The sequence below is a fragment of the Falco biarmicus genome, chromosome 4 (assembly GCF_023638135.1).
Source record: "Falco biarmicus isolate bFalBia1 chromosome 4, bFalBia1.pri, whole genome shotgun sequence".
In the NCBI taxonomy this organism is placed as follows: domain Eukaryota; kingdom Metazoa; phylum Chordata; class Aves; order Falconiformes; family Falconidae; genus Falco; species Falco biarmicus.
In genome coordinates this window covers 18,371,533-18,384,489 of record NC_079291.1, presented here as the reverse complement: position 1 = coordinate 18,384,489, position 12,957 = coordinate 18,371,533, and the positions used below count along the sequence as shown (strand labels likewise).

Genomic DNA, 12,957 nt, shown 5'->3' with positions numbered 1-12,957 from the left:
GGCTGGAGCAAAGGTCACCTCAGCTGAGATCTTCTGCATCTGTCTAAACTGAACCACCCTCCAGGCTTCTCACTAGCACAAGGTCCGATAAAACCCCTTCACAGTCTTTGTCAGCCGATCTGAGTAGGAGAGGAACTGGGACAAACCAACATCTGTCTTCAGCATGTGCACAGTGGGAGGGAGGGAAAGGGCTGGTGGGTTCCTGTAGATCTAGACCCAGCACTTTTGGAGGAAGAGATATTGAACTTGGTGAAATACCTAGAAGAATATGAGGAGGGAGGGAATCGATCTTGCAAAGCCCAAATTTCCCCAGTACCCACCTGCTGCAGCCAAAAACATTCTCAATGGAGGAAACAAACACAGGAAGACATTTACTCCAACAAACACCGTAAAGGCAGCGGCCTTAAACTGACCATGAGCACATCAGCATGCTGTGATCCCAGATTTCACAAAGGGTCCTTCTCACAGGATAGCTCACATACCCACGGTAATGGAGACCGCTGGATATATCTTACCCTGGTCACCACAAACAAACAAACAAGCAAACAAGCAAACAAGAAAAGTTCCACCTTTCCCTCTCCTCTTCCTACCAAACACTTCAGAATTGCTAGGAACCATAAAGAACAGAAGACAACTTCAGAAGAAAAACAAAGTTCCAAGAATCATCACAACTCAGATTTTTATTCAACAGTGAAGTTGAAGGGAAATATTTTTTCCCTTCAGGGCAAATGTTCCAAATGGAAATTAAGTAAAAATATTGTCCCCCAAAAGTACTCACAATGAAATTAGTTTTCATTAAATATATTTGTTTGGCAAAATAAAATAAAAAAAATCAGAACCCGTACAAAAAAAAAATCCCTTGCAAATTTCTAACACTGTAGCAATGACAACGTAAACCTGGATGCTTGGCAGTTGTAATTAATCTGTGGAAATTACTGTTGAACTTTGGACCAAGAAAATAAAAATCACTTCAAATAGCAACAAGCCAATTTTAGAGGCAACTGAGGTTTAGGGAACACTATAGGGATGGGACACACTAGTGGCTTCATACACAGTTTGTGCAAGTGATCTGCCAGTGTGGGGCTATTTAAAAGCTGGGAGGAAAAGAAGTTAAAAGCTGTTGCAGCATTGCAGCGTATGGTACAGCAAAAACCTGCAGACTTTCCATTCTGGGAGCCGATCAGTTGGGTGAAGGCTGGTGGCAAGAGTCGAGGTGACAGTGGAAAGAATAATGACAGTGACGAATGGTGCAAGCACTGGGAAGCAGTTAACGATTTTCATCATTGCATTGGATTCAGTTGTGAGCAGACTCTTGGGAGTGTCTAGGAAAATCTTCTGCTTACAGTAGCTGCTTCTGCTCCCTACCTCCCTCCTCCTTCCAGTTAAAGCCTCTGCCATGCCAAGTGGGTTTCACAGGCACGCAGTTTGATAACAATGTCCTTTAGTTAAGAATGTTTCTTCCAGTATTAAAAATGTAAAAAAAGTCCTTGGGAGGGTGCTTCTTAGTGGCAAGTCTTTGCCTTAAGCAAGGCCGATGGCCTGCAATTACAAGTTAATTAAAGCAATGTGGATTTGGATGAGCAATGGGGAAGATGGGAATGGGGAAGGAAGGGATGCAGGGAACAGAGAGGAATGCAAGTGTTTCTACACCCCTCCCCAAAGCCAAAATCCAAGGTGCACGAGTGGGTTTCTTTTTTTCCTCACACTCTTCTTTTTTTTTTTTTTTTAAATCTCTCTCCAGTTATAATATTTCCAGTTTTGAATCAAGTTTCAGTGGCAACCTCAGTTACAGTCATAAACAAAGTCATAGTTGCTGGGCTCCTTTGGGATTGGTGGGGGAGCATCTGGGATCTGTATGTTTTCCAAGTCAAGGAGGCGTAGCTTTATCTCCATGCTGAGCAGCGTGTCTAAGTCATTCCGTGTCAGATCACTCAACATATCCTTCCCAAGGAGGGCGTTCAGCCCATCGGTCCATACACAATACTGCACAGGGAAAAGATAAAAACTATTATTAATAGACATTACATACACAAATTGCTTGTCTGGCTTGGTCCTCTACAGTTATTGCTCCCACAGCAACTTACAAAGAGACCTAAAATGAGGTTGATTCATTTTATTAGCTCATATCATGAAGAAGGCATGTTCCACTGAGCTGCTCACAAAATGGAAAAACAATGCCCTAAAAATGGGAAGAAATGACAGTATTTAGTTGCTATCTCCTTCAAACTTTCTGCTGAATACTCCTCAATAGTTATGGGAGAAAGAACAATACCTAACTTAAGACAAGGAACCTCTGAAGAGACCTCCTTGCCACCTCTCCTTCTCTTTCCCCAGTACTTACAGAAAAAGCCTGATTATCTTACACCAAGCTTTTAATTCCAAGACAGCTACGTTAGGTGAACTGAATCCCACCCCATATCCTTCTCGATTCTTTGTGTAAGAAATTCTGTACCGACCATCTAGTTTTATCATGGTTTGCTTTCCTATAGATTAAGTGGTATCAATTGACCTACACAAAGATAGGCTCCCACGTATCTATGCCTACTTTACCACTATTTTACACAAAATAACATATTGTGAAAACTGCAGAATCAGCCAATGCTGTGTCCTTCACAAAAATTAAATTCCAAGCTACCCTGGTGTAATTCTAAAGGCTGCAAATGCTGAACTGGCCTCTAAAACCTCTTCCTTACTGTTAGCTTTTTCCTAATAGGAGATCCCATCTTTCCCAACAGCTGACAGCTTGTGATTAACACGGGCTGAATAACCTTTTAAATCAGCAACAAACCCAACGGAGACTGGTGAGCTAGAGTCAACTTCTATCAAATAAGTCCCTTTCATTTATTACTACAAGCCATTTATTCAACTATGAACAGAAGTACTCAAATGCTATCATCCAAAAATAAAGATTTCAATCATGAACTTGTGTCCTAGTTTGCAGGAGAAAATTAAATCAGCCGTAAGTGCATTTTTATCTTACAAATACTTCTGCTAGATTTCATGCCAGAAAATGGATGTTAAATTTAGCTGACCATTTGCTACATGACACCGCCAAGTTTAAAGATAGCCATGGCTGACTTCATCCCACAGCAGAAATGAGGATTATTTTAAAGAAGAGAGAGAAACCCCCATCTTGGGGTACGTGTCTTCATCCAGAAAAAGGGTGTATTTTTAAAATAGGACTGTTAACACACTTCAACATCCAAAGTGAAATCCGACCCATTTAAGTCGGTAACAAAAAAGTGGCAGAGCTAGGACTTCACCCAGGGTGTCGGTAAGCCAAGCAGCACCTTTAATACGAGGTCAGCTATACAGAAGAAACTTTAGGGTTTAGGCTGCCTTGCTAACGAGTACTAACTAAACAACTTAGCCTGCCTATTCCATGCCGCCAAAGCGTGCCACTGAAGACTCTTGAAGCATGTAATCTTTTGTGAAGTGTACACAGAACATCAGGAGAAGAAAGAAACTTTCCTAGAAATGTAATTATTTTTGAACAGATTAGAATTTTTTTTACGATCGGCTTGAAATCTTTCTTTGGGAGAGTATTCCCAGAAATCACTATGAGGAAAGCAAGAGAAAGGCAAAAAGGCTTTGCTCAGGTTACAGAAGCGCAGAGCATCCATTCAACAGATGCAGCCCCTGACGTAAATCATCCATCACCTGCTCAGTGAGTACGGCCAGCGCTTTCTCTGGGGAGGAATCCCAGCGAGCCAGAAAGCAGAACTGCAGTTCTGTTCTCTTCCAGATATAACTCATTCAGGGCCCACAGAAGCCAAATCCTGGCCACAATTCAGATGAGTGCAATGGCCTGGAAAAGGGGCTTCCTCTCTAATCTCTATATTGGCAAGTGCATCTAATTAAACTCCTGTACATTTCGAGCAGAGAGAAATCCTAATGAGATGGTGGAAAAACAGAGGCATTCATTCAGAAGTTTTTTTTCTTTTTAATATGCAAAACAGACTAAGAGCCACTGAAAAATTAATTTACCACCGATTCATTTTCATAAAACTCCAATGAAACCTAATTATAGCCTCCCTCATCTGTTTCTTTGTCAAAAATCAAGGATAAGATTAATCCACCTTTTTGCTATGTAGTTGAAACCAGCTATTAGTATTTAAATGCAAAACAAATACGATGGAGTGATCTCACAGTGCTGAATCCTCTGGCTAGCAGTAAGCTTCAACAGATGGCTAAGGGTATTGCCAAACTTAAGTACACAAGAATGAGGTCCAAATCTCAATGATATCGGTTCAGTAATGAGATTTTATTAAAGAAATACCTTGGGAGTCAAATCAGTAGAACCAGACAACCAGAAAGGCTGTGGAGGCTTCATCCATGGGGATGCAGCCCCGAGCAACCTGGTCTGAGCTCATCGCTGACCTGCTTTGAGCAGGAGGTCAGACTGGGGACACCTCCAAGGTCCCTTAAAACCTGAGTTATCCTATGATCTTAGTTCAATTTTTGGTTTTAGGACACACTCAATTCTCGCATTCCAACCTCATTCTACAATCACGAGGACGGTAGAAGTACTTAAAAAAAAACAACCCACCCTGTAAGTCTGACCTGAAATTGTCATGTACTAACATCACTCCTGGCGCTTCACAAAAAGCTTTCCAAATCTTGAGATGTCACCCACCGAATCTCCCAAGCTGACAATGCCGCTAAACTAGCGCTTCTACCAACAGGCAGCCCAGTTACTTTGATGAAGAGTCACGGGTTTCGTAACAAGCTACTGCCTTTCCTTCTGGCGCTTCCTCTGCACACTTGTACTTTTTCCCTTAATCAGAACTCACTCTTCTGCAGGCCATGAAAAAGTACAGGGGGAGTGAGATGCCCTTTTAAAAACGTTCATTTGGGAACTGTCAAGTAGCAGCAGAGACTCTTGCCTCCGGTCGTTTTTTTTAACATACTAATTTTGTTTCAAAGAAGCTGCACAAGATCAAAAAGAGGAATAAAGATAATAGGTGTGTTAACAATCACGAGCAATTGGGTTAAAGCATCTCACAACCCTACTGCCCGTCTGTGGGGTGCAGTAGCAGCTTTTGAACATTTAGGGCATTAAAATACGCTTGTAGCTGCTATAGGATACATTTGAGATACAAGTGGCTGAAAAATTCGTTGATTTTCATGACCATCTGCTCTTATGAGTTGAAAGAGTCTAGAATTCAGTTTCTGGAGAATTTTTATGAGAAAGCATCTAACATATGTTCAGTTCAGAGGATGAAGACAATCATGCTTTGCTTAGAGCTCCAGCTCTAACGGCACGTTATGCCTGGGATCCTATTGCAGCTTTCTCTTAGATGAAAACTGACCAGCAAATATTTCTCTGGAGTAAACATACCTGAAAGTGACACTCAAATATTAATCCACAGGAAAACCCTAATGAGCATAACCTTATTTCCTCTCCTTAAAATTAACATCTATTTGAAAATTTTACTCCAGAATTGCAAATGTTGAAGCTGCGTAACTAAATACACTTCACTTGTGAAGAAATTTCATGCACTCTTCTGTGTTCCATCATATTAACGCAGTGTCCTGAATGGAGATCAAATACGATACCACAAAACAAGTGTGCAAACGGAACACTAACTTTTGTTACTTTAGAAATGAGAAGGAAAAACGTTTTTTTTTTTAACCCCCTAAATATAGTGAATTCTGCTGGATCTTAACTTGGAAGTTCTTTGAGAGAAACACATCCAATGCTTCCACGTAATTAGGTAAATTAGTTCCACCACCTTCCAAAAGCCAATGACGTCCATTTCCTTGTGTTTTCAAGTAAGAGAAGGGAGCAGGAAAGGGGCTGTCATTCTGCCTTGCTATTGGTATTTACATCGTCTTTATGTAAGTGAGACCTGTTGCAAAACACTCCCCTGTGGAGACGCAACAGGGAGGACCTTCTACGATCGCCTGTCATGAATGGTCTTCAGCAATGTGAAACTAAGAATAAGGGGACATGCCATTCTGCAGAACACAAGTCTGTGGCTGAAACTGAGACCCAGTGATGGTGGCAGCGAGCTGAGGACAGCAGTGATTCTTTAAGAGCTTGGCTGTACAAATCATCAGCGTTGAACTAAAGTTCACTAAAATGGACACACAGCAAAATCCTCCAGAGCCTAGAGTAGAGCAGACCAACAGAAATCTTTATTACACCAGGAAATGGTAACATCTGTGGAACTCCAAGGTCTGCCCAAGTTCTCTTTCTCTTACTTATGGCTCATATTTTAGTAGGGCTTAGAAATACTGATCTTTAATTTGGAGCCCATCTGCTCGATGACATACGAATAAAAAACACGTTCCTTTTGTGGCTCAGGATATGCAAGAAAATTGCAAAAGGTCTTGCTCCCATACTAATCCCTCTGCTTCTAGCTTGCTGTGAGACATGACACAGACTTAGATGGACCTGTACTCTGTGCCAAGATGACCATTCTTACGTTCTTACAAAGCTCTCTGCTGCCATAGAGCAACTCAGAGGGCTTCAAAGAAGTTTCTGTACTCCAAACCTGACTTACCTCATGCTTGTCTGGAGCAATGAAATTCAACTGGCCACTTGAGTCATACAGTATAGAGAAAGCAAGCTCCAGCACCTCCTGGATCAATAGAAAGAAACACATATTAATGCTGCATGAGAGAGGCATTCATACATTCAGGTCCGTCTTTCTTTCCTACTGTTTATTCCCCAAAACAAGTGGAAGAACAGGTTATGGTACTCTCCTGCCTAGCCAAAGCTGCAGCAGAACCAGATCACTGCAACAGACTGGCACCGCAAGAACCCCACCACAGATGCTTCAGTCAACACAAACTCACCCCCCTGGATTACTTTAGCATTTGAGTTTGAAATTTGAGCTAGGCAACGGTGAGGACTGAAATCAATATAATACGTAACAGTGCACTTGCAACAAACTTTTCATGAAGACCCACTATTCTTCCAATTTGTAGAGATTAAACTTGCAAAGTTCTGCAAGGTTTGTTTCCCTGTGTCAAAAATCTTGCCAGGACAGTTAATCTCCTGGCATATACTCATGCTCTCTCACTGCTAGAAGTCTATTGAATTATTCATTCTCAAGAGATTTCTGTCATTTTGTTTCTACCTGAACCAGAATCAGCAGCCTCAGTCAAACTGAACTATCTGGGTTAGTTAAAGACCTAAATGAATCTTGGGGAAGGAAAGAACCCTAAGAACCCTCATCTTTTTTCTCCTCAGCATTGAAGCTGGAATTTCAAAGGTGCCCAAGTGAATTCATCAAGCACTGACCTTCCCTAAAGGTCACCTGGACCTGGGTTCTAGAGGCCTGGACAAAATAATGAACTTCCACTGGCCAGCAGTGAGCATGCAAAGATGTTGTGTTATGGTTACTGCACGCATCGCTACAAGTACCCTTACAAGGATTTCACAACCTGTAAGCTAGCTGATACGGAAAAAAAGGAAAATATATTATAACTGCAGAAAAAAAGACCTGGCTACAAAGGAGAGTGCTGACTCCTAACTGTGATCTGTATCATATGTCCTGATCTTTTTGCCTCTTGGCTTCCTGAGCCCCATAACACCGATTGCCTTTGCTGCTAACTCTCGGCTGACAACAGTCCTTACACTGCCAGCAGTGAGAGGAGCACGGCTTCTTAAATTTCCTACACTAAGTTTTAAAATAGAAGAATTGACTGCTGGGACTGCAGCACAGACATCGCTCTAGCTGTCTACCCCTGACTACCTGGTCTGAAACAGACATAGGTCTTTGGATTTCAGTAAGGGTTATTTAATTTTTGAACCTGTGTGATTAAGAACAGAGTCTGAATCATAAAACATGCAATCCTTAGGGATTATCTTGGATGATCAGAGATCAGGCTTCTCATGGGAAATGCCCTTAATCTCCTTGAATTTAGTTACCGGGTCCAACTTGCTGTATTGCCAGGCCACAGGAGACAAGTCTGCGTTAAATCCCCACGGAACCTGCAGATACTAGTAGCGCTGGTGCACTCAGCAAACCAATGGCTCACGGCTCACAGAAGAGCCTTTTTGTGTTTTAGGCATGTCTCTCAGCCACAACTTAAGAGTGATGTCCCTCGTTACAGAAACAAATTTACCTCTGCCCACACAAACCTAGCATTATCTTCGTACAGAGTGTTATAAATTACTGACAGAACATGCCAAGTCATGCAACTGAGGTGGTGAAAATAAAACCTATCACTGAAAAAACTGCTTGTATTGCTCTACTATGATGTTCCTGAATTTCACGAAGGTCAACAACAACCCGATAGGCCTGTCCCCTGTATAACTGTCCTTTGAGAAATTCCAAGGGACTGCATTTTTTTGTTCACCTCAAAGAGAGAAGAGAAAAACCCTGCCTGAAAGAGGAATATCGCAGGGAGCCATGGGTTTGGTCATTCCTGGTCAGGCCAAGAACGAGAAAGGGCTACACTTAGGGCACCAAGCTTCCCTTTATGGGGGAAAATGGGAGTTTAGCAGCCCTGGCTCCAGTTCAGTTTCTTTGCTGGCTGCTCTGGAGACTAAAGGCTTAGGAACTGCAGCTTCCAGGTGCCACATCTCTGTCACCTTACGCACAGCAAACTGTCAAGGAAAATGGAAGCGCAAGGAGCTGGAGTTGCCAACTGGCAGGCCCTCCACACTGATGGTGGTCTCCATGGTCGAGCTGGCTGACTTGTCAGGCACCCACACCCGGTTTTGTTACTTGCCCATCAATGCCAGGTGATTCTAAGGAACTGGCAATTCCTAAAGGAAAACTGGTCACTGTCTATCAGCCATCTGTGGTCTTCTCCTCCCTTGTCTGTCCTCAACCTTTCTCAAAGGCATTTTCCACTCCTGCCTTTTCCACCACTTTATCTTTCCTTTCTGTTTTTTTTCCCCCTCTCCCATTCCTCCAAACTTGCTCCTTCCTTTCTTTTGCTTTCCTCCTCCCCCACCTGAACCTGCTAAACTCACTCCCTTGACACTTCTAATGCTTTCCACCCTTGCATATGTTGGTAGATGCTTGTCAAAATGGTAACAGTACTGGGAACCATGTCATACCTCTCTTTTGTGCTTCACTGAAAATAGAGAAAAAAAAGATTCTGCCCCTGCTGGCTGGACACTTCCCACTCCTTGGTTACAACTCTGCAGGGAAAGCTTGTAGGAGGTGTGTAGGAGGTGTGTGGGGAAGCTTGGTCTCCCACACCCAGAGCTTCTCTCTCGTCCAGCCTCCACTGGCCCCTCGCATGGACCAGAGACAAGCAAATTGCGATGAACAGGCATTTTGGGTGCCTACAGCTGAGTGATCTCATGCAGTTACACTGACCTTACTACTCTCTGCCTACTCTGTCACCAACAGCCTCAAAACACCTGTGTCTTTGCTGAAGGCTGAGACCACAGCCATGTTAAGTTTGCTTGCCAGAGCCAGAAGATTCCCCCCCTCTCCCGATAACTATCTCTGTCTGCAGCAACAGAGAATTTGTTCAACCAACAGGAAGTCAAAAGGAGAAGAGAAGCTGCATTCAGTAGGGAACTGAGCAGAACCATTTCTGCTGACTCAAAAGGTACCAAGCCTGAAGCCTGACACATAAGCAAATAATGGGCGATAGGAGAACACTTAGAAATACATGGCAATTTTTTTTTTCCAAATTCTTCTTTCCTGCTTTGTTTTGAAGGCTGCAAAATCTAATATATTTCATTTCTTTGAAATTTATTAACATTACTCGAGAGTCAGAAATGAAGAATTTAAAATTAAACCTAATTTAAAACCACAAGCGAGATGAACAACAATGGATTCAAGTCTGGTCCTATCAAGTCATTCCAGCTTCATAGGCATGCAAATTCCAATTCAGTTTAACTCTTATTTATTTCTAAATGGTCCCGCTGGAAGAATAATGGCCATGTGCCGGCAAATGAAGAGACGCTGAAGCCTTTATTATGGACCTTCTGCCAATTCCAGCTATGTTCATGGCAGTGGCATTCTGCCATTCAATTTTCTTTTCTGCCAATGAATAAACATCAAGGTGGTCATTATATACATACAAAGAAACACAAGATGAAAAGGCCTCTTAAAAAAATATCACCAATTGTGAAATTTCAAGTGAAAGAATTCATACACCACACTCAGCCCAGTTGCATTCTGTGTCTGACTTTTTTTCTTTTTCCTTTTTAATTTTAATTTCATTGTCCACGTTAATTTGATACTCTGTAAACAATGATATGTTATTCCTATGATGTCAGTTAAGTAATTGCAATACTCTGCATGACAGTTTGATTGGGTTGACAACTAATTTCACAAATTCTGTGATTCCCAGGGGAAGAAACAAGAAATCGAAGAAGGAAAAAAACCCAATAATCAAAACCCCCACACCAGAAACAGTAAAAACTTCAAAATTAATATTGCCGGGGTCACAAAGGAAATGCTCCAGCCACAGATGCAGTCATGCTACCTATCAGCTCCTGAACTTCACATTCTCAGCCACAAGTTTTATGCCAGTCCGAAGCAATTTTACCTGAGGAAATGGGACGATGCTGACAGCCGAGGACAAACTGATCTACAGCATCGCTATTTAGCATTAAATACTATCTAGACATTACTGCTCCATAAAGATGACACATTTCCATCACTGCCACCCACTGCTTTCCGTCTTCCTATCTTTCCTTTTTGTGCGGACATATGAGTGTTAAGACAAGGATGTACTAAAAATACTTTATATGCATCATATAAATGCCCCAGCCAAATGCTGTTGATGTTCAACTGTAACACAAGGTAGGAGTTGTATGCAATCTATTGTGTGCGTGTGTGTGTTAGTGCCCTGATTCAGAAAAATCAACAAGGAAAAATACTCCTGGGATTTTTTTTTGCTTTGCTTGGCTTGACTTTTTCATTTCCAACCATGTAAAGCCAATGTGGAAAGGAGATGACTGTATCCTGACAGACTTAAAGCAACTCATGTATACGAGAGACAAATGCAAGCAATATGCATTTGCAAGAGGTGCTCTGTGTATTTGCACATAGTTGAGGAAAGAAAAGTTGCAGCTATGAAGATGCAACAGCTGTGTGATGTAGCTTTGTCAGTGCTTTTTCATTTTCTATGGTCCCCATCAGAAGTGTTTTTTCCAGTATTTATTTGAACGCTGATTTCTAAAGTGTTGAAGCAGGAACTCTTAACCTCACTATTTTGCCCATCAGAATCTCCGGTTGGGTCCAAAATTTCTCAGTTTCATGTAACTGAAAACTCTGATATGGTTCCCAGACCTCAGGGTGTGTGGTTCTAGATCTGACTGAACATCACAAGAGTCTCGCTCTTTCTTGTACAGTCAGACAACACAACCTGATAGAGGACTTATGAACATACCTCATACGACATGGTATGAAGACCATCACCGCTAAAGATGCCAAACGTAGCTAGTAACTTGATTTCTTCTTGCCGTGGTGGCAATTCTGACTAACAAAAATTCTGCAAGATTCTGCCACTGTACAGTTTTAGCCCTGCTATCAGTTTACAGTTCTTGATCTGAAACTCTGAAAGGTAGCATAAATCTAATTTAAGCTGCCCATTGTCTCCTACACATTTTTTCCCCAAATGCACTGCTGAATGCACCCTTATACACCTCATTAATTGCCCAGCATTTACCTTACATCCTTTTGTTGGCAGTTGTTTTTCTACCTGACTGGACCTGAAGCTGGACATTAACTGCAGTTTATAGCACATACCAGTGTTCGCTGAATGTGAGCTCGTCAGAGAATACAGCTGGAACAAACTAGTTATTTATCAGAGACTATATAAGAATAGGTACCAACAGTCATTGCTAGCCTGCTCTGCAGCAGCAGACAAAACTGCTTTGCTTTAGAGGTAAAAGACATCACTACTAAAGGCTATCCTAATGTGCGCTGGGCATGTCACAATGCACATCTGCCATGAAGTCCGAGTAAAGGAGGGCAGCCTGTCCCAATAATTCAACTCAACTGGTCTGAGGTGAAAGCAAAGTGCGTGTGCATACACAGAAAGGTGGCAGGCTGGAATGAAAAATATCTGTATTACTTCAGGGAAGGTCGAATTGACAAGCTTTGTATTCTGCAGGATGTGTGTTCATAACAATTTGAGAACCATACCTTGTTTTGTTTAAGAGCTCCTTTCTCCTTCATGTGAGGGCAGTCTTTCCCAGTCACAACAGCTTTTATATCTGCCACTGGCACTGCATTCAAAAGAAACAAATGCAAAACCCAGAACATTAGTTATAACCACGGTGTGCAAAAGCTACAGAGTCTAAAAAGTGGCCAGAGTGATGTGTTAAAATTACCACCTCCTTTGCCATTTCCAGCCTGTTGTAAGAAAGAAAACTGGAAGAGAACAACTAAAATAGGAATCTGAGTCTTGACAAAATTTCAGGCATCTGTATAAAAATCTGAGTATGCTTTTTCTTGCCTGTTGAGACTACTTTGGGTAAGCATGTTTCATACAGACGTGTGTACCTATGTCTGGACAGCTTTTATGCATACTTATGTATCTAGAAAATGTATACTGTTTTCTGCCTTACTGATGTAATAAGCCTGCCCTGTGCCGCTCTTTGCTAGGCCTCCAGGTGAAGACTCTGCTGAAGAGAGGATGCTGGGCAAGTTGGACCATACCTCACTTGATGCTGTTGTCCTTCTGTTAATACCTGTACGAATTTTTCAAATAGTTTTTATTTCACTCCCATCAGCATTACAGTTGCTTTCTGATTATTAACAGGAGTAAGGACTACTGAGGCTTACAATGAATGACCCATTCTAATTGCTTTAAAATATGAAATGATCAGAAATCACTGGGGAAAAAAAAGGTAAGAAAATATATTGGAAACTGCTGCCACTCAGACTGACAGAGTGAGGTCACTAAAACATAAAGATAAATTTCTCTGAGTTTCAAGTAGAAGTCAATTTTTCAACAGTAATTACACTATGGAGAATCTCTATGCTCCACAAGACGATATGGTCAGTGACAGTTTCTACAATC

At 41.8% G+C, this 12,957-nt stretch overlaps 1 protein-coding gene across 5 annotated transcripts in view; it reads right to left on the bottom strand.

The window, feature by feature from the left end:
* Positions 1-653: 653 nt before the first annotated feature.
* Positions 654-12,957, bottom strand: part of ELMO1 (engulfment and cell motility 1) — a 311,295-nt gene continuing 298,991 nt past the window's right edge. For all 5 annotated transcript variants that reach the window (XM_056334326.1, XM_056334329.1, XM_056334325.1 and 2 more), the window contains 3 exons: positions 12,078-12,160; positions 6,510-6,587; positions 654-1,983 (listed from right to left, as the gene is read on the bottom strand). In XM_056334326.1, coding sequence (XP_056190301.1) covers positions 1,783-1,983; positions 6,510-6,587; positions 12,078-12,160 — 362 coding nt within the window. In that variant the 3' untranslated portion in view covers positions 654-1,782. The remainder of the gene's footprint in view (positions 1,984-6,509; positions 6,588-12,077; positions 12,161-12,957) is intronic.